The sequence below is a fragment of the Archocentrus centrarchus genome, chromosome 22 (assembly GCF_007364275.1).
Source record: "Archocentrus centrarchus isolate MPI-CPG fArcCen1 chromosome 22, fArcCen1, whole genome shotgun sequence".
In the NCBI taxonomy this organism is placed as follows: domain Eukaryota; kingdom Metazoa; phylum Chordata; class Actinopteri; order Cichliformes; family Cichlidae; genus Archocentrus; species Archocentrus centrarchus.
In genome coordinates this window covers 15,959,223-15,984,104 of record NC_044367.1, presented here as the reverse complement: position 1 = coordinate 15,984,104, position 24,882 = coordinate 15,959,223, and the positions used below count along the sequence as shown (strand labels likewise).

At 39.6% G+C, this 24,882-nt stretch overlaps 1 protein-coding gene across 1 annotated transcript in view; it reads left to right on the top strand.

The window, feature by feature from the left end:
* The window catches only part of cdin1 (CDAN1 interacting nuclease 1), a 54,856-nt gene that overhangs the window by 14,970 nt on the left and 15,004 nt on the right, over positions 1-24,882 (top strand). Inside the window, exons 6-11 of the mRNA XM_030718923.1 lie at positions 1,213-1,285; positions 8,503-8,582; positions 8,953-9,002; positions 10,364-10,431; positions 11,796-11,861; positions 12,052-12,157. Coding sequence (XP_030574783.1) covers positions 1,213-1,285; positions 8,503-8,582; positions 8,953-9,002; positions 10,364-10,431; positions 11,796-11,861; positions 12,052-12,157 — 443 coding nt within the window. The remainder of the gene's footprint in view (positions 1-1,212; positions 1,286-8,502; positions 8,583-8,952; positions 9,003-10,363; positions 10,432-11,795; positions 11,862-12,051; positions 12,158-24,882) is intronic.

Here is a 24,882-nt window from a genome sequence, read left to right as displayed (position 1 = left end):
GCGTTACAAGGAAGCATCACAGAAAAGATAAAACACTCTATTCTCACTGCAAGCTGAGGGCAAATTCACTTTTGGTCCCCAATTATGCTAACAAGAGGAAAAATGATCTTTGGCTGCAAGAATGTTGTTTCATAATGAGCTGGCTAGGAATGGCAAAGTCTTCAAGCAATGTTTTAATTCCCTCTATACTGAGTAGGCTGTGAATTTTAGTAGTGAATGACTTAATGCATCTTCTTTTTTACACCGCATATTGTTTGAACACTGGCCAAATGTGGACCTTGGGAAAATACATCTTATGCTAATACATGCACCTGTATATGAGGCCTGTTAATTCAATTATACTAATATTTTTTTTTTCATCACACTGATCTTTAAAAAAGCTGTTGTTGTTTTTTGGTTTTTTTCCCCTATTTTAATAAAACATTGTAATGATAATAATGTGTGGAAATGCTTTGCACTGATAAAAATGTGATCAAATACACATTCACTATCAGTCATTCATGCTCTCTTTCCTGTCAGGGCTTCTCCTTGCACTCAGTCATAAACACTGCTCACCTCTAAGGTGTGTTTGTGTTCAAAGAGTGCTGCAGCCATAGGTTCTTTCCTTCCTATTAAGAACTGCATTCTCACCGTCCCTCAGGTGTGTCCTACTGGTTCCTATAGTTTTGCCTTGGTGATCATTCAATGATTAAAGCTCTCCATTGTCTCTTGCCTGGGCACAGTATGCGCCGTTTTTTCTTTCAAGATGAGAGACTCGGGTTGTCTGTTTGACAGAGGGAAAGGCAATTCAGCCAGGTAGCTTGGCTGTGTAATAGGCGATCTCTTGTTCCTGTGGGAAAGGTTGATGCAAAGCAATGCTTTCAAAGACCAATTTGCACAGGGATTGTCAAAAGTAAGGTCAAGGTTTTGAAATGCAATAATATAATTTAGAGCCATTACGATCATTATCTATGTGACATCAGCCAAAGGTAGACTGGCTGTGCAATTTAAATGTCGTAATTCGTAGGCTGTTTAAAATATGTTTGCACTTCCAGCTGGATATATGGGATTTTGCCTCAAGGTTTATAAAAGGAGCAGTTCTTCAAAGAGGAATATAAATTCCACCATACCTAGCTTTTAAAATAAGTATTAATTCCCCATTGATGCTAAATTCTGTTTTTATTTAAGCTGCTTGTCTTTTTTTTTTTGTTTTGTTTTTGAATCTATGTAAAGGTGGATCTGTCTCCTGCGTTGATGGCTCGTATCATCCTAGACAGGTTCCTTCAGGGCCAGGATGGTGGAATGCGTGAGTAACACTTTTCCATTTCTCACTCTGTCCTTTCTATCATTCTCTCCATCAGTCTTAATTGTAGCACTTTGTCTTTTTAATCCCTTTCTGTTTGAGTCCCAATTCCAGTCTAGCTGCTGTATTTTCAGCCTGTCAAACCCTAATGAGAGATAGACCACATTTAGTAGTAGCTGCATCCCAGGGCACATGACTGGCAATTAAGTACTAGGAGGACCACCCACCTCTCAACTGCAGTGTGGATCAATGCTAGCTCACCTCATCAGTGTTATTTATAACACCCCTGATTTCTTCCCTCAGCCTCCTTCATCCCCCAATGCATCCATCTATCGCCAGCATTCTCCTTATCCCTCATTCCCTTCTCTTTCTCCCTGCCTGCTGGGGTCTACTGAGGAAATTCAGTTGGGGGGAAACTGTGGCAGAAAAAGCAAACCATTTCTAGATAGTGCTGATGGACACACTGTGGGAGAACAAAATTACTGACACAAATATTGTTGTTGAATGTGTCAAAGATATTTTCCAGAAATTATGTGAATTCTTGCCCGTGTACACTCTGGTTAGTTTCTTTCTCCTGTCTTTGGGCTAGAAGTGTATTACATCATCTCTCAAATTTTTCTCAAAAGTTCAGGTGTTTTACAGTTAGATTTTTGAATGTGACATTTGTTAATTTATAACAAAAAAAAACCCCACATACACACTCTCACTCTGGAACTTCTAATGTCTCATACACGCATACATGTAGTTCCATATTATTTAAATGGGTCTATCCCAAGGACTTTCTGTCTCTGCAGTAGTCACTACTTTGAGAGTGAATCGTATGATGTCAAAAAGACGTGCTTCCAATTTAATCAAGAAAGAGATTAAAGTGGATGTGTGTTATTTTCAACTTCGCCACAGCACAGCCATTTGTCAAAGTCAAAGATGTGATTGCTTTGGACCCACCGTTATCCGTTGCCTGTCAAAATACTAGTCTGAGCTGCTTGTAGAACAGGGCATTCATCCACAAGAAACACTATGTCTCAGATAATAGCACACTGCATCTGTCCATCTCCATACAGTAAAAACATGCTTTATTATTGCTCAGAATAGATTTGTACCAGATGAAACTTTCTTGAAAATCTTTGTTTAATTTCAGGAGTGTTATGGCCATACAGCATCTTACTTTTTGAATGTAATATCATGGTGCTTTATTTAGAAAGAGATTTTCAAATTCTGACATGTCATTATACTACATTTCTTCACTTTTGCCAGCTGTAAGGTCTGTGGCTGTGAGTGGGACTTGTATTATGAGCTTCTTTGCAATCGCCCAATAACCTGCTGCCCACACTGGCTGCACCATCAAAACATCAAATTTCTTTGTATATATGTTTGACTTCAGTAATGTGTTTCCACTTTGAAACAATACAAGGATAATGGTCTTTCCTGGCAATTAGCTAACAGGTTGGTTCAGTGCTATTGGCAGGCCTATCTTTCATGCCCCCTCCAGCCTCAGACAGCGCTTCAGTGTGCATGTGTGTATTTGGGTCTTTTAGTCGGACTCTAGAGGAAGAGCAGGCAGGCGCACTGCAAAGATCAATAGACTTCTAAATAAGGGACATTACCTCCAACAGGGTGAGTGGCTTGCCTTTACCAAACATTGTCGTTTTTTTTATTTATTTATTTTATTCCCCTTCCCTTTCCCCTTGCATTTAAGAGACACAGGAATGGGGCCTCTGGGACTATGGAATATATGTACAATCACTAGTGCTGGATCAATACAGAGTTTTAAATTGTTTTTTGTACCTTCCTTGTTTTTTTTTTTTTTTTGTGTGTTTTTTTTCTTGCTTGTTGTTGCCACCCCCCATCCCCCACCGCCACCACCACCCACCCACCACCCTGTCGACCTTCCCACTAGCTACACACACCGCCACACCTCAACATGACGACAACACCAGCAAATTCCATCCCCCTTCCTTGCAGCAGAAGTATTGGTGAGCGCATCAGTCAAGCAGAGTGAAAGACTATCTGGTGATGCTTGTAAATGAATCAGTACAGTCAAAGCAGTTTTATCGTGTATTGAATGCAATATCAACATCCATAATGCTTTTTGCTCCTTGTCTTATAAAACCAGACTGGGTAGTAGGGAAAGATGGTCACTTGTGCACCCAAACAGCACAGCCTTAGTATATATGCCAGAATTGCTTTCAGGGTAGTGCGTTTTTTTGTTTGTTATTTTTTGTTTTTTGGAGTAGTGTTTATGTTTAAGTTGGGGTCATAAATATGACATTAAAGTTTTATGGAACTTCTTAGGAAAAAATACAATTTTTGTCAAGTCAAGTGACCATTATGAGGTACTGGCCTGGGGTGATTGTCAAAATGTTTATGGTCATGTCTTCATACTGTTTGTATATTGAATACTGTTTTTCATTGTATGAAGGTATAAATAATGACGATAAAGTGAAATGTAACTTTTTTTTTTTTTGCAGTCAACAAACTTGAGAAATACATTTTTAAGTGATTGAAAATATTTTTAAATACTTATTACATTTTTCAAATAGATAATTGAAATAATAATTAAAATAATTTCACTGAATTGGAGTGACCATGAACATGCTCCACACAAAAAGTCCCCAGTTGGCTGGTGAATTCAAACCAAGGACCCTCTTATTAACAACTGCACCACCATGTTCTCCCCATGGGTTCTCTCTGGGTTCTCTCCAGGTACTCCAGCTTCCTCCCACAGTCTTAACTGGTGACTCTAAATTGGCCGTACGTGTGAATGTGAGTGTGAATGGTTGTCTGTCTCTGTGTTATACCTGCCTCACACTTTATGACAGCTGGGATAGGCTTCAGCCCCACCATGACCCCTGAATTGAATAAGCAGAAGAAATTGCAGTGAATTCAACTGGTAATCCCAATAATGACAACTGTTAGTGCTGCACAGACAATCATGTTTTAATGTGGATAGGAATGGTAGGAACAGATGTCATTAAGACTTTAGTATGTGTACACAGAACGCATCTCAACCCAATAGGAAGTTCTGTAAATGAAACTATACCACAGCAGACAGCTGTACCTACATTCGTATTCTGTATGAGTAGCTACAGAATAGTAGTATCTAGTAGTAGATTCAAAGTCACAGCAAAAACACTGGGGGAGCTCATGCTCTGTCTTCTTCCCCTTCTACTATCTCTTCATCTTTCTTTTTATTCCTCCTTTGACAGGAGTTGATGTGCCTCTAGATTTAGACATACTTTTTTGAGGAGGCAATTTTGCTAGCTATTTGACCTTTTCCATTTTCCCAAGGCCCAGCTCCAGATTAGATTGCTACTCCATGTTTTGTAACTATGTGATTCGACCGCCTTTAAGATTTATTGTCACATTCCTTTACAGAAGCCTTGTACGCAAGGTTATAAATGTCCCGTGTTTGATGTTAACACTATGAGAATCTTAGTGTCTACTATGATCCTTTGGTTACCTGACAGGATTTATAATAACTTTAATGTTTTGCAGATAAAACGTGTTGATAACTGAATATTGCATTGTGTCTTATCAGACCAAAATTTCAACATAGCCACTATGATTGTTATGGTTCCTTCCCTCTTGTGTTCAAGTGCTCCTCTCTTCTCTGTTACACCTCTCCACTGTGCTGAGTTGGTGTGTGTATATGAAGCCTTTTTTTTTTCCCAAATAATGAGCGCAAGGGCACTTCATTAGCAAGAAGGGAGGGAGTAAGGAGGCAAAGACTGCATGAGTGTTAGTGTGCGTATGTGTATGCAAGGGGCGGGTGCGAGGGAGGTAAGCAGCACCGTGGCACTTCACTTGACAAGTATACTAATTACTCCTTTTTTAGCAGAGAAGCTCCAGTCAGCCTCTGCCACAGTCTAATGGCCTGACCTGGGAAGCCTTTCTCCATAGCAGTGCCTCCCCAGATCTACTATTACTACACACACACACACACACACACACAGAAATGTAGAGTCTCATCTCACCGCTATCAGAAGGAATCAGGTGGAAGCAGATCAGTTCTGCCCCAGTAACCTCTTCAGGGACTGGGCTCTTTTTGCACAGGAGATACCACCTCATATCATCAACCAGCACCTACACACCACCACAGATAGTTTAAAAAGAAACACACATACCCCCCCCACGTCTCCCACTCTCTCCCTCATTCCCATCTTCTGTTTTTTTTTTTTTTTTTTCTCTTTTTTTTCAGTGCGGGGGGATAAATTTAAAAGGAGTAAATTGGAAAATCAAATGAGGGCTTTAGGCAGCCGCAGAGATTTGCAGAGCTGTCGGCCAGTGTTGGAGAGCCTCATCCATCATGTCCCACAAGTAGTCAATTCCTCTAGTATCTGTAAATGTTTTCAGATATTAGCCAATTTATATGCTCCGAGATTCATCATGGAAAATCAGCTTTAGCGGTGCACATTATCAGGACCTGTCTCTCCCTTGCTCCATGAAGTTTGATGAACGAGTGCCCCTCCACAGCTCAATGGCTTGTGCATGGGGAGTGTGCGGGGGTGTGGGCATATAGAGGAAATGGGTAACTGCCCACCCCCCACCCGTGGAAAATAGTGGGTTTTTTAATTAATAAACAAACTTACAAAGGAGCTCATCAGTGTCAAGGGCAATAACAATCGTCATCCGTTATTGTTTATTACAGTCCTCCCTCAACAAATGTTGCTATTTAATGAGGTTTCTCTATGTTTTTTTTGTGTTTGCGATAATGACTTTTTCACCCTGGTGGAGAAAAGAAGAGTCCCAGTAGTTACAAATGAAACAAGTAAGCAATGAGAAAACATGCCAAGGTTCTGTTGCTGTTACCTTGCCTTATATAGTTTATCTTGTTTTGGAGTTGCATATGAAAACAGGGTTGTGATTTGTTTACACTGGTTGTTTTCTTTAGCAAATCCCTATGGAGGTGTAGCGTTTCACATCTATTATTCTCCTCTTCTCTGTTCTTTTTTGTTCAGATGTTGAAGGTGTGATATGGTGCCTTAGTCAGAATTTATACCAACATGGGACAATTACAGTAAATTTGGTGAATGTTTACAAGGTGCAAAGTTGTGCTGCAGGGCTTTGTTCTCTGTGTCTAGTGTTCTACAGATTGTGCTTTTTATTTTTCTGCATGCATTTTTATGTGTGCTTTGAGTGTGTGTATTTAAGGAGCACAGCTTGTATGTTTTGTGTTTGTGTGTGTGTAGCAGAAAGGAGCTCAGGGTGTTCTAGAGGTGTGCTGCCGTGCAAGGCGGGGGCGTCTTTAATAAATGTATGCTGATGTTGGAGGCTGCAACGATGCGAAGGATGCAAGGGCCCTGTTGTTATTTACTGCTGTGTTTGTGCACAGCAGCGAATCCTGGGCTTGCAAATGGCATTACAGCCCGTGATGAATGAGCATTAGGGTAAACTCATTTTAAAAGCATCCTGATTTATTAGCAGCCTGGCCTTCCATTTTCATCAGGTCAATGCTTGGCTGAAATTCCACAATGTCAGCGCCAAGGTCACCTCTTTATGGCTATTTTTAACCCCATTCCTCAAAAAAAGAAGAAGAAAGCGATCCCAGCACTTATTATGGCCATCGACCAAAAAATATCAAGGAGCTTGAGCCATAGGGGAAAGAGAATTCTAGTCCTAAAAGTGTGTGTTATGTGGGAGACCAAAATGTGGTGGTGGTCAACCTCCAATTATGAGTGCTAGTAAGACAAGGGCTTTAATGGCTAACGTTTGCCTTCAGGGAGGTTTATTACACACTACTGTTTTGCAGAAACAGCGTCAAATCTATAAAAAGACCATTAGGAAGAGGGAAAAAATCAATCAAAATGCCATTAAAGTGGAATAAGTTGCCAATATTGCTGATGTGGTTGCGGGTCCTTTGATTTTCCTTCAGATTATTAGGCACAGTCGAGTAGTGACTTTGTTAAGGGAAACCAGTGTTGTTGGGGAGTAATATGTCTCCTGGCTTCATAAAGTTTGCTGCCTCATATTTCCCACTTTATTGATTATCCATTATCATTTGTCATGAGGTGTCCTAACTCAAGGGGAAAATATAACCCTCTTTCTTCACCACCGCCTGCATTGCTTGGTAGGGGAGAGCATGGTATGGATCTGCGTGTGAAGGTACCAATCTCTGAGAAAAATGAGCAGAGAAATAAAGCACTGCCCTGTGCCTTGCAGCTCTAAGAGGGAGTGTGGGGTTATGGGGTGGGCTGGGGGAGCACCGTGGCTGGGAGAGACCTAAACAGAAAGCAAGTTGGAAAAAAAAAAAAAAAAAAAAAAAAAAAGCCATCCTGGAAAAAGATGTAGACAAAGAAAGAGAAGAAAGGAGGTGCTAACTGGGCTTTGTTTTTCCTCCTACCTTCCTACTTTTTATTTCATCATAAGGTAGATGCAGGATCATGGCAATGGCTGTCCTGTCTGTCCTGTCTGTGGTAGTAGTGTGTAGGGGATGAGAGCATGAAAAGAACAGTCTGTCTTTCTGCTAGTGAAATTTATTTAACAGAGGCCTAAAGATCCATTTGGCAATCACTTGATTCATTAAGGGATTTTTTTAAAGACTTATTTTTGTTTATTAATTTTCAAATAAGCTGCCCTGTCTATGCCAGTTATATACCATGTGCAGTTTTCTAGATGCGCTTGAGAACTTCTGCAATGTTGGTATAGGCACCATCCATGCCTGAAATGTGAATAGAAACATTCCATGTATTGTCCCTAATGCTCCAAGTCTGTCAGGCGCATGTGTGTGTGTGTATATATATATATCACTAAAATGGTGTGCCTCAACCATTTCGTCACACAGTGATACAATCCATTTAATCCAAATCTTTTTTAAGAAATGATTTAAGGAATTTTTTTGCTGTTGCAGTAACAGCGAGTCAATTCGCAGGCTTCCCTTTCTGATTTATAATGTTAGTAGAGCAAGAACAGGGATGAGAGATGCAGAATAGTCAGCGTTCATAACATAGATAAACTACATGAAGCGCCTGTGCTCTGGACTGAAACATTTATCTATAGAAAATCTCTGTAGACACCAAGCAGCCATCTACAGGGCCAGTGCAGAAATACTGCGCTAACACTTGTGAATTAGAGAATGTAAGGGCTATTTTTTTGTAATGCGGATTGTGTTGCTTCATTAAATGCAGCAGTTAGACATTTTCTTGAAAAAATAACATGATGATGATTTACAATTTTTTCTTTTTTTTTCTGTCTCCATCTCATCTTTTCTGTCTTTTTCTCAGCCTCTAAAACAGTCCTCAACAGCATGCTGAAGGAGCCATCTTCAATTCCAGACCAGATTTTGGCCAATAATGTCTACCAGGTAAGGGTTTTAAGTTTTGCATCTAATTAACATTTTTCAGGAAACTGTTTTAAATTGTTTGATTCAGAGGTGTATTTTTATTTACTTAGATGAAGCGTTATCATTTTAAGATGGTTGCTGTGCTACCACTTAACAAATCAACTGCTTGTGCGCAGTGAGTTTTTAAATATTACTCTACACTTGGCTGACAGACGGCATCGGCCGCTCATGTTTGCTGATGAGGTCACGTGAGAGCCGGCGGTCATGCCTGCCAGTCTGCCAGCATCTCCTGTGTTTTCTCCTTTTTCCAGCAGTGTATGGGCTTCCCTCACCTCCCTTACACCCACCCACCCTTTTGGCATGCCATAATATTTCTTCCCTCTCTTTTCAGTGCACAATAAATGACTGCTGTTATGGACCGCTGGTAGACTGCATCAAACAGTATCCTATCCCATAAAATTTTAAGCCTGAAATTGACGAGGAGCTATTGAAGGGGATGAGATGTGTCTGGCTTCACCTGACATAAAAGTTCTGCTTCACAGAGGAAGTGTTTCATCCTGCCTGCCATCCCACTATCATCCATACAGGGGCTGGAAGGCGATGGAGGGAAGAGGAGGAGAGGATAGGCTGATCTAAATGCATCTTCATGTGCATGCTGTGAATCAGACCCAATGTACTATGATACAAGAAAAGAAATATAATTCAAAAGCTTTTTAGAAATAAAAAATAAGCTAATACTTTTACGTACATATTTTAAATACGTTTTAATTCAGTAGTATTTAGTTCTGGTCATTTTATTCAGATGTGCGCTACAAAGAGTTTTTGCTCATCTGTCCAACTTAAGGTAATAATTTATTATTTAATTAGAATTCATTTCTCTGCCTCATTATTATTCTTCCCACACATTAACCACGAATACAAATGCCTCCTACTCATCTAGCAGGACGTTGACTGTAGGAGCAGAATGGATCTCAGGGGGTTTTTTTTTTAGGGACAACCAGCTGGGTAGCAGATCCACTGTTTTCAAGGGGAGGAGAATTATTTGAGTCGGCATACACGTGCACATCCGTATGTTATTGTGTCTGTCCAAGCTTTCTTGCCCGTGGTGGTTCTGTTCATAGCCAGTCAACCTTTTCCCCCTACCCTCCTTCCACATCCCCCCTTTTTTTTCACATTCTGTGGCAGTCCTCTGTGTCAACTTAAAAATCAGTTACTCTGAGAGAATTCATGATTCTTTACGCATGTGTGCCAGTCATATGTGTATTAATTCAAAACCACTTTAGTTTCTTTAGTGTTTGTAAAGGGTAATATATTTCTAATATATTTCTAACTTCTTTCTCTTTCAAAAGGAAAAAAACATCATAATTGTATATTCCCTTCAAGCTTTGTGCATCCTAATACAATGTGGCATTTATTCTAAAAGTATTTTTCTTCAAATATTTTAAAGTAGTAGGCAGAGCATCTCATCTATGCACTCTATGCATTTTGTCAAATTGGCATTTGTTTTATCTTTCTTATTTAGGTAATGCACTTCAGAGATTTGTTGTGAAAGCAGATTTAACTTGACCCGAAACTCTGAATATGCTTTACTGTACGTTACCATGAAGAGAAGTGGCTTTCGCTTTGCATAGTAAATCAATAACGGAGAAATGCAGATTCTTAACTGTAACTGATGTTAAACATATGCATGCACAGTTGAGCCTATATAACCTGTGCACTGTATTTTGTGGTTTCCAAAGAATTTAACTTTAAAGGTAAAATGTATTGTAGTAGAATGTTGGAATCCTTGACTCTATTCTCAGCGCCATAGGCCATGAGCATGAAGTGCTGCTCCGGGAAAAACTCAAGGAGAAGAACCTTTCATTTCTGGGTAAGCCATTTCTTGACCTTCTAATCACATTTTTATATGAAAATGCAAATGCATCCTTTTTTATAAGCTTAGTAAAGGAAGGCCTGGAGACATGGCTGATGCAGGGAATTTTATCTCCTGTGAATATCATATTGGCACCGTATGGACATCTTTGACTGCAAAGACCTTTCATATTTTTATTTTATCTGCAGGTGTTTTGGGGGGTTTGATGTTTATAGACAATAAACCTTTCATAAGTGGTCATAGGGTTGTACTAATTTAGCCACATATTTTTACAATAACAGATTGTTTTCTGAATGTCATCTGCACTTCTGATGCTACTGGCTTATTCAGATAAAATTAAAGGTAAATGGAATGTCCAGGTATGAAACTATAGAACCTTCCCATCCCCTTATATGACCCCCATCCCATCACCATTTCTTAGGTCAGATGAGTGATGAAGAATAAGAATCATTCCCACTGTCATTAAGACCATATCATTTATTTGGACACGGAGTGCTGACCTTTCTTCAGGCTGCACAGAAGACTGTTCTAAAGCTGTCAGAGTTCGAGGGGCACGAGGGCCGCTGAAGCAGCCTCACCCCATCTGATAAATGGATTGGAAATAAGCTACCCAACAGCAGGAATGGACCATTAATTTTAATCAAAGCTGATCTAAAAAGGCGATCAGAGCCACATGAGAATGTCAACAGCCCAGTGGGTGTGTACAGAGGTTCCCATCCACACACACACACACCTACACCTACATTACAAAATCGTGGATGTCAGATGTCTACCACAGTCCTCTGGTAGCCTCACTGACCTCTTTCAGCTCTCTTTCTTCATCCATGGCTGATGCTACCTCCTCGCCACCACTAACCGCCACCCTCCATCTATCCACAATTCTCTTCCATGCCCCATTAGTTGAGCTTGGCTGGAGACAAAGAGGCAGGCCCTTGGAACTGAATGACCTGGTCAGTGAGATTTAATGGAGAAATCAGGTGTTGGAGGGATAATGGCTGGAGCACGCCAGAAGTCAAGGACAATGGCTATAGCCTGTGCAGGCAAGGGTCAGGATTGCAGAGGCTATAATGCCAACCTTGTCTTCTTTCTGTATATTTTATAAAGCACTGCCAAAGAGAGCACTACTGTAACTGGAGTTTAGAGTATTTTTTTGCAGTGACAGCAAATACGTGGCAGATGTAGATAATGGTTTAACTGAACTTGCTGTCCTCTAGTGCTGTTTTTCTGCTTTGCTCATGCTGAGCAGTTTGTTACCAGCATCTTTATGAAAGCAGTTATATCAACAGTGTGTGATTGATGTTCAATGTAGAAGGTTATTGCAAAACAGCAAATATAAAAATCCTAAACTTTATTTTCTGTAGATGAAAACCATCTGAGAACTATGGGCTATGACAAAACACCTGATATCATCCTGGAGGTTCCAGTTGGTTAGTATTTACATTATGAATGTAACCACTCTCTAACCTTATGCATCTGTTGTCCTGACAATAATTGTATTGTCAAAATGTCATGTTAATGCCAATTTTTTTTCTTTCATTTGTAAATGACTGGGAAAAGCAAACAACCGTGTCTCATCATTTTTTTTGAGATTTGCTGTGTTTTGTTGTTTATGAAAAGCTGTGGAAGGACACATTATACACTGGATTGAGAGCAAAGCCTCTTTTGGAGATGATCAAAGCCATCAAACCTACCTCAATGAACAGTTCTGGAGCTACTGGAACAGGTGAGCCCTCCCTTTGTGTTCTTTTTTTCTTTACTTGGCCATATAAAGTTACAAGTGTTATATAATCAGTTTGTATATTCTTTACAACTTCTCCTTTTTTGATCAGAAACCACGATGAGGTGTTCTCAGTTTTATAAAAACAACTCGTATCTCAGTCCAACAATGCTTACCACTTCCTCTCTGGCAAAGGCCACTTAAACCGCAAGATTCTACGTGCTGCATCTGTTCATTACACTACTTCCACATTCACTCCTGTTCTCTGAGACTTTTACGGCTTGAATGGTCCGCTTGTAAGCTTGATTGTTTTGTTGAGTAAACACATTGTGTTGGAGGGGAAACAAGGAAATGGGTGACTAATGTCTGGCCTCTGTGTCATGAGAACTTTTGGACATGAGCAGGCCCCAACTATGGTGGGACAGAGGTGTGTGTGTGCCTCACTGTGACCCTGATCCACATTAGCAGTGATGGCCAGCTGACATGTTGTGACATGGTCCTGGAGTACCTGCAGGTTCCCATCCTTGATGCTGTGTCCAATACCTGAGTAGGGACAGATTTCTGGCTTGGCCACTGAAGAAAATCTTATTTCTTTGCCTTGATAAATTCTTGGGTTGCTTTTGCGGTGTGTTTTGGGTCATCATCCATTTGCAATGTGAAGTGCTGTTTGATCAGTTTTGCAGCATTTGGCTGAAAGCGAGAGTACAGCCCTGTGCACCTCATAATTCATCCTGCTACTTCTATCAGCAGTCACATCATCAATAAATATTAGAGACCCAGTTCACTCGTAGCCACACGTGCCCACACCTTAAAATTGCTTCCAATGTGTTTTGCAGATAATATGGAATGCTTCAGATCATGAGATCTTCCTTTCCTTCTGCAAACTTTTCTGCTCCCATCATTCTGGTAAAACATTTGTTTGCACCTTGTACCTCATAAACTATCTGTATTTACTCTCATTAAGTCTTTTTCATTAAATGTAGACTTTGACAATGTTAGGCCCTGTGTTATGTGTTCTTGACTTGGTTAGCATTAAGGGTTTTTCTTATTCTTTCTGGAATACTTACAGCTTGATTGGACAGTCTGGGTTAGTCTGAGCCTTATATATTTGCCCAAGGGTGTCTTTCATTTATATTCACTGGGCTGGCCTTGTCCAAGGGTATTAAGGAACTGACAAAGTAGATCCTATCATGTCAGCCAGCAGCAGTTAGACAAACATTGTGTCAAAAAAAATGTCAGTCCCTTCAGACCCTACCTTTTTCAGCCTCCTTGTAAATTTCAATTGACATTTACAACTGACATTTCAACATGTGCCCTAATCTGTTAGACCATCTGCATGATCATTTGAAGTGCAAGTGTAGTTGCTGATGTGCATCTTTGTGTGTGTTTGTAAATGTAGTAACACAAAACTGTAACCCTTTAAGAGAAGCAGGTGAAATATCAGCTGCAAAAGCGAGGCTGGTATTTATTTATTTATTTATTTTCTTCCTCTGATTCTGCTAACATGTTAAATGTGGGCCTGGGCACTACTATTGTAGCAGTAACCACAGAAAAGACAGTTTTATAACTATTCTTTGTTGTCTAGATGTTGTCAGTGTGATAGTATTCCAGCCAAACAAGTTACATGCACAGAGTTAGATGTTTAATTGAGGTTCGGTCTGTTTTGTTTTTTTATTGTTTGTTTTTGTTGTATCTGTAATTCCATATTTGAACATTCTTTATCTGATCCATATATATCTATATCTATATCTATATCTATATCTATATAGATAGATAGATAGATAGATAGATAGATAGATAGATAGATAGATAGAGTGTCTAATGTTTTTGGTCCAAGAACTGGGTTGGTGCGATCCACTCAGAAGATGGTCTCTAGTTCACTTTTCACTTCACCTCTCATTAGTTGGTTTCAGTTCATGGGATGGGCCCTGAAGGGCTGATGTTTGAAATGTTTGTCCATTCCTTCATTCTTCAGTCAGATTTCAAAGTGTAAACTGGTTGGTTTCCTTTTTGGCCACCCTTGGAAACACACACCAGTGTTTGTAATTACTTCATTGCCTCTGATTGACATTTCCAGTGATTTGCTTATTTTTCATGAATTCTTTCTTTGCTTTAACTGAGCTGGGTTACCCAGTGCTGTGTTAATTGTTCTTCACTTGCCCTCAAGCATTACAGAGTAGGGACATGTTTTTGTAGACGGATAGAAAAAACATAACTAATTTTCCCTCCAAAGACCGCACCAACTGCATTTATCATCCAAACAATAGTCTTGCCAACACACTAACCCCATAATGAACCCCTCTTCAGTGGAGTGAGGGGTAATGACGCTTCACCTACAATGCTCCCAAGAAAAAAAGGGAAAGGATAGAAAAAAATGGAGAGAAAAGACAGTCTTCCGCAGAATCAGACGGGGTGTTCAGGCCCAGTGCCTGGATGAGATGGTGAAGCAGCAGCTATTGGTGTCTTCCAGCCATCAATCTTAGCTGGTGGCGTTCCAGAGCCAGTGAGCCCTCTGCTCTGACGGATGTTCAGATAATTGAGTGATCCATCTCGCCCAACTATCAGAGTTGCATAAAAATTATTCACCTGCTGGTGAATATTAAACACATAATGAGCCTCTTGTGTGTTTTAGGAGAAGTGGATAAGGTTAAACACAGCATGTAATGAAATATGGACTCTTATGTGGTAGCACCTTAACTGCCCCTAGTTGATTATGGTGTACTTATATCAATTACGCTTGGCAAAGTTCCTTCCATAACTCTGCAAGGAGCAGTTCAAATTCTGCTCATGTATTTGTCTGTCTAGGTGATTGCATACTTTAATCCAGAGATCATGCAGATAATAATTATTTGCTGACTTCCTGATTATTTGTGCATTCAAAATATTATGTAGCAATAGAGATTTGGGTATTTTATGCTTGCTTATTAGAAATATTGACTGTTTGACTGAAGTGGACTCTGTGAATTATAGTTGTCAGCCTGTGAAGCCCCTTATTAAAGGTTTCACAGGAGGACAAAAGACACTAGAGAAGTTTTCATATTTGATATATGGATCTGTATGGTTCAGTGATTGGTCCTTATTGTCAGGAGAGCAAAAAGCAGTCAACACATTAACACTATAATCATATCCGAGCTCAGTCACAAAACCAGTGTTAATAAAAGTTGCAGCTACTGTGGTCCCACTTAAATTGATGTAACGCTTGCTCTTTATGTCAAGTTTGTCTGTAGCTCTTACAGCATCTCTTCGCTAACATTTGCTGGTTGTTAGTCTGCCAGCTTTTGAAGGCTCATTAAGGTAGCTAATTGCCCTCAATGCAACATTTGTGTACCAAAAAAATAATCATGTAAATCAAGAAATGCTTTACCATAAGCAACAAAATAACTTTGTATTGTATTTTAGCTTATTAAAAATGTAAATGTTGGAATAATGCGTGTAATTCGGAACTCATTCATCACTTTGCAGTTCTCTTTCTCTTCTTTCCCTTTCCCCATTCCACCCAGCCCAACACAATGAACAGCCTGTGTGACAATGAGCATGGACGCCAGCTCCCCTCCTCCCAAAGTAAATCAGCTGTGCGATTCGTAAACTGCAAATGTGTCAGAGTTGAAAATGTTAGCACTCTTAATGGAGGCTTGAAAAGGTTAGATCTGATAAAAAGCTGTCAGACGTCCACAAAAAATGATTTATAGCAAAATAATGGGACAGTATGCCTCATTTCTCCCTCATATGAAATGGGGGTTAAGACTTTTGGGTTTGCCATTATACATCATCTGGCTTGACCACTGGAAATTTAGTGAGACTTGAATGCACACACACGCATTGTGTTTCATCTGGCTCCTTTGTTTCAGTAATTTTGAAGGTGCTGTTGTAATGCTGCTAATTTATGTCCTCACCTAATTACTAGCATAAAATTCTCATGCTCCAAAAGCACTTATTGATTTCACTTCATATCTGCTCATGCTCGTCCTTTGTTACTTTTTTCTTTTTGATGGAAGAAATGCTAAAACTACTGAGGATGACATGATTCTAAAGACACACTAGACTGCTCCTACATCACTAATCTGCTTGCTGACACATTAGCTCATAAATAGACAGACCCAAGATTTTTGTGATGTTTTATATTAGTTGACACAGCCGCAATTAGACACCTTGAGTGCTTTGTGAACTTTTTCCAATTATATCTAGAGCTGTATGCTGTAGGTTTTACAGATGAAATTGCATAGTAATTCTGTTAGTCTCAGAACGTCAATCCAGTTGCGACATCAAATTAATTTCTTGATTCACAATATTGAACATTGTCATCCATTTTTAATGGACATGTCCATCATTTTTGTTGAACTTTCCAAAGCACTGATAACAGGAATGCCTAATTAGTAGAGTATAATGATACAGTGTGTGTTAGACATGCCCTGTTGAATTCATCTGATGGTAGCTTTACCTTTAAAAAATTTTTAATGGCTCCTTCTTGACATTTTTATATGTGAACGTAGTTTGCTTTCATTTAAATGACTGTCTGAATGTGACTTAAGCTCCTCATATTTAGAAATGATGTTCTCATACTGTGTGTTTCTGCATATGTGTTTTCTTGTGCGGGCCCTCTTAATGCCGTAGCGTACGATTATTAAAAGCCTCAGCAGCTAGGACATCATGGCGCAAGAGCAGATAGGGGATGTCACCTGAGCGAGGGAGCCCACGGGGCGTGGTTGCTGCTGATTCAATGAGGCTGGACATTACAAGGCCATCCCTGAGGACAGGTACTGGCGCTTCTGGGGTGACAGTGTGACACCTCCAAGACCTGTGCCCTGCCATACCTTACCTCAGGTTCCTGTCAGAAATGTGCAAGACAACAAAAGGGGGTAAATTTAATAGAAAAAAAAAAACTCCATGGCAATATTGGCCTTTAAAGAATAGCTGATTGCCACTTGAGTCACAAAACCCCAATATTTCAATAGCTGCATTACAGCACCAGCCAGCAATCTTTTCGTTTCTTAATCCATTCTGTCATGATGTTTAGGAAGTAGCTTTTGAGGCTTACAGTCTTTCTTCTGTTGTGGAGTTTTGTGCACTTAATATCAATACAAAATTCTAGTTGTTTCTTTTTTTTTTTTTGGCAAAGCATTACTGTCTCTACATAGCCTTTCTCCTATTTATAGTTATGGATGCCCCATGCAGTGCAGGAACGTGGCCTCCTTTATTGTTTCCTTTGTTATGACATCCTCGCGTAGAATATTCCACAGCAAGAAAAATAGCCATCCACGATGGTGGTTCCTTTAGGGCTTTGCAAGTGTTTGTTGTGGGGAATGTCAGCCCACAGAAGTGCAATGCTGGCCCTCACAGAACAAGTTACTTGGAATATTAATGGTAAATGACAAGTCGGCTGTGATGCTTCAAGGATTTCATGCTTTTAAGGATGCACATTTGGGTGCATTGTTTAAGACGTCTGGGGTGTAATCCGCACTCAGGTCTCTAGCAGCCTCAGGATTTAGCTCTGGTTAAGCCCCATGTCTCCTATTTATGTTGGTAGGGTTGTATGTGTGCATTATCCAAATTTGTCATTTACCATTGAGTGTGAGAGCAGCTTTGACATCGCGCTGTGTGTATAAACGAAGAGTGGGACAGAAAGCGGCACCCCAGCGATATATACCCCTCCTCCTGTCTTGCTGCTTGCCTGTGACACTGTGAGATGGAGAGGAAAGCCTGAAGTAAAATGAGGTGCAAGCATGTCTGCCCCTTGAATTCCTGTTTTGGTATGGAACTTTTTAAAGATGAACATACATTTTTTTGTCAGCTTTCACGATGTATGTCATCAGACTTAAAAAGACTCACCCCCCCCCCCCCCCCCCCTCCCTCATTTTCTCAGTCTTTCTGCCTTTTTCTCCTTCTTTTTTTTTTTTTCTTCTCTACATTGACCTTCTGGGTTTCATTCCAGGAAGAAGCCAGCAGCATTTGTCAAAAGCACAGAGACTAGTGGGCAAGGAATGGAAAGGCTTTTCGTAAAAGTCAGTCTAACAGGAGAATTTTAATGGCTGTCTGACCTCTAAAAGACATTCAGATCTACATTACCCTCAATGTGATGTTAAACCTTCAGTAATATTTTCTTGTCAGGTGGATACAGATTGCATGATGCTTTATATGCATTATACAAATGCCTGCACACTCACAGGTGCTGAATATCTTCACATATTTAAGGCCCAAAGATAAGGAGCGTAGTTAGTATGAGTAATATCCTTATTATAAAACAATTTTTTGTTTCAAGATTTCATTCATGCATTGTAAGACTACTCGGTCTGCTATAAATTGGTCGTGTTTTACATGTGAGAAATTATTGATTCAATTAGGCTACTTTAGTGTTAATTTCTGTTGGTCAGCATTGTCTTTGTGTATTTGCTGGTACAGAAACAGTAAACATTCTTTTTATTCCATTGCAAAAGTAATTTTTTTTTTTTTTTAAAAACAAATGACAGCCAAGGAAACAATGCTTCATATTTTCTGCCTTTGTGTTTAAAGAGCACCTCTGTGTGTACCAGATAATGTGCTGGTACTCATGGTCTGTAGAGGCCCATCAGTCACTGTGTGAAGCTGGTCGCTTGTGATAAGTGGTTCCTTATAGATAACCTAGACAGTAGGCTTCTTTTTATAGACACACTGTCCCTCACATAACCTTGTTTTTTATTGTTGTTTTTTTTTCCACCCATCCTTATTTCCTTTTTCCGCCCCACCGACTTCGGCTCCTTGTTTAGCTTTGAGACTTTTAGTTTTGCATCTTTTTTTTTTTTTTTTCGCTCAATCAAACAAGTAATTGAGTGAATTTCTGGAACTAATATTAGTAGTAGAATTCTAATCACATACAGCAAAGAAACACACACACAAAACAGTGCACTTACGTGCATGTGTGTAGTGCAGTTTTTTAGTTTTAAGTGCTTTCCTGGCTCACATTCATCTGTGTGTGTGTGTGTGTGTGTGTGTGTGTGTGTGTGTGTGTGTGTGTGTGTGTGTGTGTGTGTGTGTGTGTGTGTGTGTGTGTTAAAGTTAAAAAGATCCTGACAAAAGGCTCTTGGTAATTTATACCTATAAAAGAGCTTTTGATATTTTAAACTAAGAGGCAAAGTTTTTCCTGTTTTCCTTGTATCTCTCAAACTCTCCCTGATAATGCAGCAAGTAACAGAGAGGATTTTAAAGAATAACACAATTAATGTAAAAAAAAAATAAATAAATAAATCTCCAAAACACCAGTCGGCCTCCAAACGACTTCAAAAGCAGCCATGTTGTTTTAAATGTACTCTCAGCATTCTCCGCTTTAGTTAAGAAGAGATTATTATTTTTTTTTTAATTTGTTGTATGACCTAGTTTCTCTTCAAAAGTGCTTTTAATATACATTTGAATTGCTTGTTCTCATATGTAAGACCTATATCCGATTTTTCCCAGTGGCAGTCATTGTGATTGATGTACCAAAAGTACTTTAGTTTAAATACCATATGAAAAGATATTGTTTTTGTGACCGTTGTTTTATATTTCCGTATTAATTCACCTCATTGCATTGTTGCCAGAAACAATGAAAGAGATGTAAGCACATCTGAGTTTTTCCTCACTGGCCTGGCATTTGTTAAAGAGCTTCGTCAGAACCCTCTTCCCCCATCTTTGTTCCCAGGCAGCCCTTTCCTTCTCCTGTCTCTGGTTTGAGTTTCACGTCTCTCGGCGGTCTGATTGCCTGATAGCTTAAACATCTCTGCCTGCCTATCCTTTAGTGGGAGTGTGTAATCAAAGACACATGAGGAGCCTGTGTCCAAGTGCTGACCTTCTGCTTTCGCTCATCAATTCTTGGGGTTAATGTACAAGATCTATCAGGTCAGCAGATTTGTCTGCACAGACTCTGTCAGGTCTATAAACGACTAGAAGAAAAAATGCATCTGGCCATTGGCGCTTATAAAAACTTGAACACAAAAAAATGTCTGCTTATGTATTTTTCACCACTTCTTTGATGGTATCAGTATTTCTGTTTTGTGTTTGTTTTTTTTAATAACTTTTTTGAAATAAACTTTGTTGAGGAGGTCTATAAAGGATACAAATTCCCGCTCTCCCTGATTTAACATTTGTTGATGTAATTTTTCACCATAAGCTGAAACATATGACACACAATCCTTTTCCTTCAGACTGATGCAAGTCAACAGGGGCATACATTTCTGAACAAGTGAAATATAAACTCTTAACAGAGTTTGGGGCTTTGACCCACCCCCTTTGAATGGCCGCCACAGAGATGTCAGAGAAATCTATTTCTCATTTTGAGTGATATCTCTATCAGTTGGCACATTCACACTATGAGTCTTTCCCAACGTTAAACCCTGTATCTGTCACTTCAGTGACCAGTGCATGCGTCTTAAATGACCACTCGTATTTTTTTGTTATGTGTCTGTGAGGTTAAAAGTGAACAGGCAGAATAGAGCTGTCTGGTGAAAGGCCTCTGATAGAAAGTGCCACTTCCATTTGAGCGCAGCTGCAGCTAAGCCTCTGCTGGCTCACTGTCCAGCCCGACACTTCACATTCTCTTCTCCTGCGATTGGAATGGATTTGAAAACTGTTAACTTCAGACAGTTTTGGCTTGACCATTTCTGATCCTTTCCCCCTTTTCACTGCTTATCTTCCACTTGCTTTGTCAGGACCGATGACTGTCTCAGGCTCTGTTTTCGTTTAGTTTAAGTTTGCTGACTATATTCCTTTTATTAAAACTTGGACTCAAAGTTGATTCCAAACAAGTTGGTACTCCTCTAAAACCTTACAAAAAATATTGCATATACAATTTATATGTACAGTGTACTGCCATGCACTGTTAAATTACATCTTGCATAACTTTTTATTCAACTTTCCCTTGGAAATGCCACTAAGCTCTAGAATACACCTCCTAATTTGGTGATTTAGGGGGTTTAACAGTTTGAGGAACTCTATCCTCAGACCTGCTGACAGTCTTCACCCCCTTGGGTCCCTGCTAAGGATGGAGTTCGTGGTCAGAGGGGAAAAAAAAAAAAGAAGAAAAAACTGGCTCAGTTTTAAATGTTCATTGTGGTTTGAATTAGAAAGGGGATAAATGCTCTGAATAATGATCAGAAAACATTTAGCTTCAGCTGCCCGGGTGAAACAAAACACAGTTGAGTGAAACTTTTGAACTTTTTTTTTTTTTTTTCATCCCCCAGCCGTTTTGTTTTCAAATTGTAGCTCTGGGTTCATGGGAAACTCACTCGGAGGTTACCTGCACCTCCGCAAAGTGATGGAAAAAAGGATTACGTCTGCAAGAATGTTTTTGCAGTTAGTTAAAATATTACTAACCTTGTCAAATGCCATTTTGAATGAGAGAGCAAACATATTCTAATCAGTGTTTTAAAGGCAGGACTTTTCAAACTGTGACTCTAGGAGAAAGGGGTCAGCTAATTGCAATGTTTGATGTCATATTTGGTCTCTCTCTCCATTTTGATGTAACTCCCTGGAAGCGTGCTCACTCTCTTGCCTGGTTCTCTGTATCTCTCTCTACATCTCACACACACATGCGCACATACACACACTCTTCATCACACACAGTCAAATGAAAAACTACTGAAAGGTCTCAGAGTTTGTAATGCTATAATCTAGTATAATCTCTAAAGTCTACTTCCTGTCAGCCCTTCTTTCAACTTTAACCTCTAGCCTCTCACTGTGTATATCTCCAAAGTTTGGCCACTCCACATAGATCTGACACTGCTGAAATCTAAGAATCTTATTCTTAATTCTGTGAATGAGTGTGTGAGTGTATGACAGAATGGCAAGAGTAGAGCATAACAGTCCCAAGCCTTTCACAAATTTGAGCCCCGCTTGGACTTGTACTCAAACCTCTCCCAGCATACTATAATAGGCTAATCATCCAAACTCAGTCCCAAATCTCTTTGGTTCCCATAATTACTCTTTAACAGCAGTGGGAGGTAGGGGGTGGGGGTGAGGAGGTAAAGGGATATACATTGTAAATTATGTTTGACAAGGTGGGGTTAGTGGTTTTGTCGTAGCTTGTCTTTAGTTATTACTCATACTTCCTCCTGCCATAGATAAGGTCTGCTGCTGAACATACCAAGGTGAGCACTGGCGCAGGGCCCTTATCGCCACCATTGATTTAGGGCAAGAACCTAGTGACAGAGGTCATTGTGTAGTAAAGCCATCCATCATTCAGGTTTGATTTCTGCTCAAACCTGTCTCCAAGTTGTCTACGCATAGGTTTGTAGCTTATAAGGAGTAGAGGCCACAGTAGGGTTGGACTTTGAGAAAGTGTGAGGCGGATGGTGGCTAAAGCTAACTTTGTGACAAGAGATGACAAAAATTGGGCTTTTTGCGGCAGTGATTAATGGTTCAAATGTATTTAAGAATATTATTTCAAATGTAGGTAATGTTGTAAATCAAATTCAATCCTCTTATTATTGTATGAAATCTGAATCCGCAATTATTTTTTTTATGTTTAAGGCATGCTAAGAGGTAGCCATGATTTTTTCCCCCCCATCAGCAATCTGATAGCCTTACTTATAGAAGAGTACTTACAGAAATTCTCCTTGTGTTCTATTTTCTTAGTCTGTGTGTAAAACTATTACATTTTCCCTAATTTAAAATTCAAGGTAGCTCTCAGCCTGTGGTATATACATTTGCAATCATAAACACAGGAGATGAGTGTTTTCCTCCTGTGCAGGGGTGTTTTTTTAGATGTTTGATGATGGGTATTTATTGCTGTTAATGTTGTTCATGGCCTTCATTTCTAGACTTGTAACTTTTGGCTTAAATGTTTTATTTATTCTGGCAACCAAGTGAGGAGCTCATACTTTCAAATATGCTCTGAGTCATATTATTGATTTGTCATGAAGATTATTTATTGCACTTTCTCTCTAACTTCTGCAAAAGTTGGACGCCAACTGAGATTCTCCTGGAGTGCTTGCATGTAAATGGCTATAAATTGGCTGTGCTGAATCCTGAGAGGGAAGGTACTCCTGTAGAATGTAAAGGTCTCTTTAGTTATGCTGAAATATCTAGCAAGGATGGTGGTGCTGCTCACTCCAACCTTCTAGAGGATAACTGAAGTAGCTAATTACACTTCAGTCTGTAATCAAACCCATGTCAGGTTGTCTGAGAACCTGGATTTGTATGGTGGATTTCAGCTAAATACAGGACCAGCTTAAACATTTTATGGTTCTCTCCTCAAATTAAAGTTTTTTTTTTTCCCCCTGCAATCCCCGCTAAAATATGTCATATCCCATTACACAAATTTGGATATGGTAAATTAGTGAGGAGTGTGCTTACACTATGAATATGTTGACTTTTTTTGTGCTGTATGCAGAGGGTTAGCTTGCTGGGGGTTGGGGGGGTGTCTTTAACTCTAAAAAGTTGTCTTGAATTTTCTCCCCTCGGAAGATGATGTGTTTTTGCAATTCAAATATTTGCTCATTCTCTTCTCCATTGCAAAGCTCCCTTTGAAGCGAGGAGTTCTATCAGGACCAATGACAGTGTGAGTGTGCAGCGTGACAGCGCAAGAGGCAGTGCTGGACTATTTCTAACTGCATATTTAAATAGCACGGAAATCCAAAATCAAAAATGTATGCAAATGACTGCATGTTTTGCATGCTGATATTTCCATGATTTGGGGCTTGCATATTCAGGTGGTGCTCAGTACGTGCCTAGCTTTAGCAACATTAATCAGAATTACTTCGTGTCTTCACCATATCCTTGATCTCTTTCTAAACAAACATTTCTGTGAGTGGAAGGCCTGCAATTTAGTAGATTTACTTGATTTACTTTTCATGAAAGCTTTGCTTAAGGTTTTAAGACTGCTTTAAGTGAAAGGACATACTAAAGGCCTTATATTTCATAGGAAAGTGTGTAACCCAGAAATGCTCAATACTTACTCCTTAAGATAATCTTATTTTATTTATTTAGTTTTTTTTGGACACCCTTTACATTCCTGACTGTTATGTTTAGTCCTTCTTCCTGTTACGTAGGATGATGGTTGGATGAAAATTTTAGCTATTATCCATTATATTATATTGAGTATATGGACCCTGAAACTAGCTGTAGGTTCTTATGAAAATGTTTATGTAGCTCTTTATGCAATAAGCACCATATGAAGACAAAGCCCTTGAAATGGGCTTGAGGCCTGTGTGCACTTTCTTAAGGTATAGAAAATGCAATATAAAATAATTAATTGAATTGTCATCTGTATGAACAGTTCTTGCTCTCTGCACCCTATAATTCCAGCCTCTTTCTCCCCCTTCCCCTCACCACATTTTTCCCCCTTTTTTTTTCTAAACAGCAATTAATCTCATTTTTAGTCCAATTTCCAGCCCTCTGCTAGTGTCAGAGCGAGTCCCCTGTTTTGTTCCTATTTGGCTTGGTTCCTCTGCATAGTCATTAAGGGCCCAATTAATGTCACCCTTTAGCTGAAGAGTGCTCATTTTTATTGGGGAGCTGACAGTCACCGCCATGAGTGCCGCAGTGTAATATGCATTAATTGCCCCGTAACACTGGTAATTACCAGTTCTTCAAGCCTCTCAGTAAACTGTCATGCCCAGACACGACTGCTTTGAAATAGATTACTCATTAGGGGGACCTGCCCTGTTTTCCAATGGGGGCTCACTGGGTTGGCATAAAGACGAAAAAAATCTGGTGCTTGAACAAATAGTTGCCAAGAGCAATTTCCTATTACAACTTCCCGGTGAAGGCTTTTCTCTCTTTCTTTC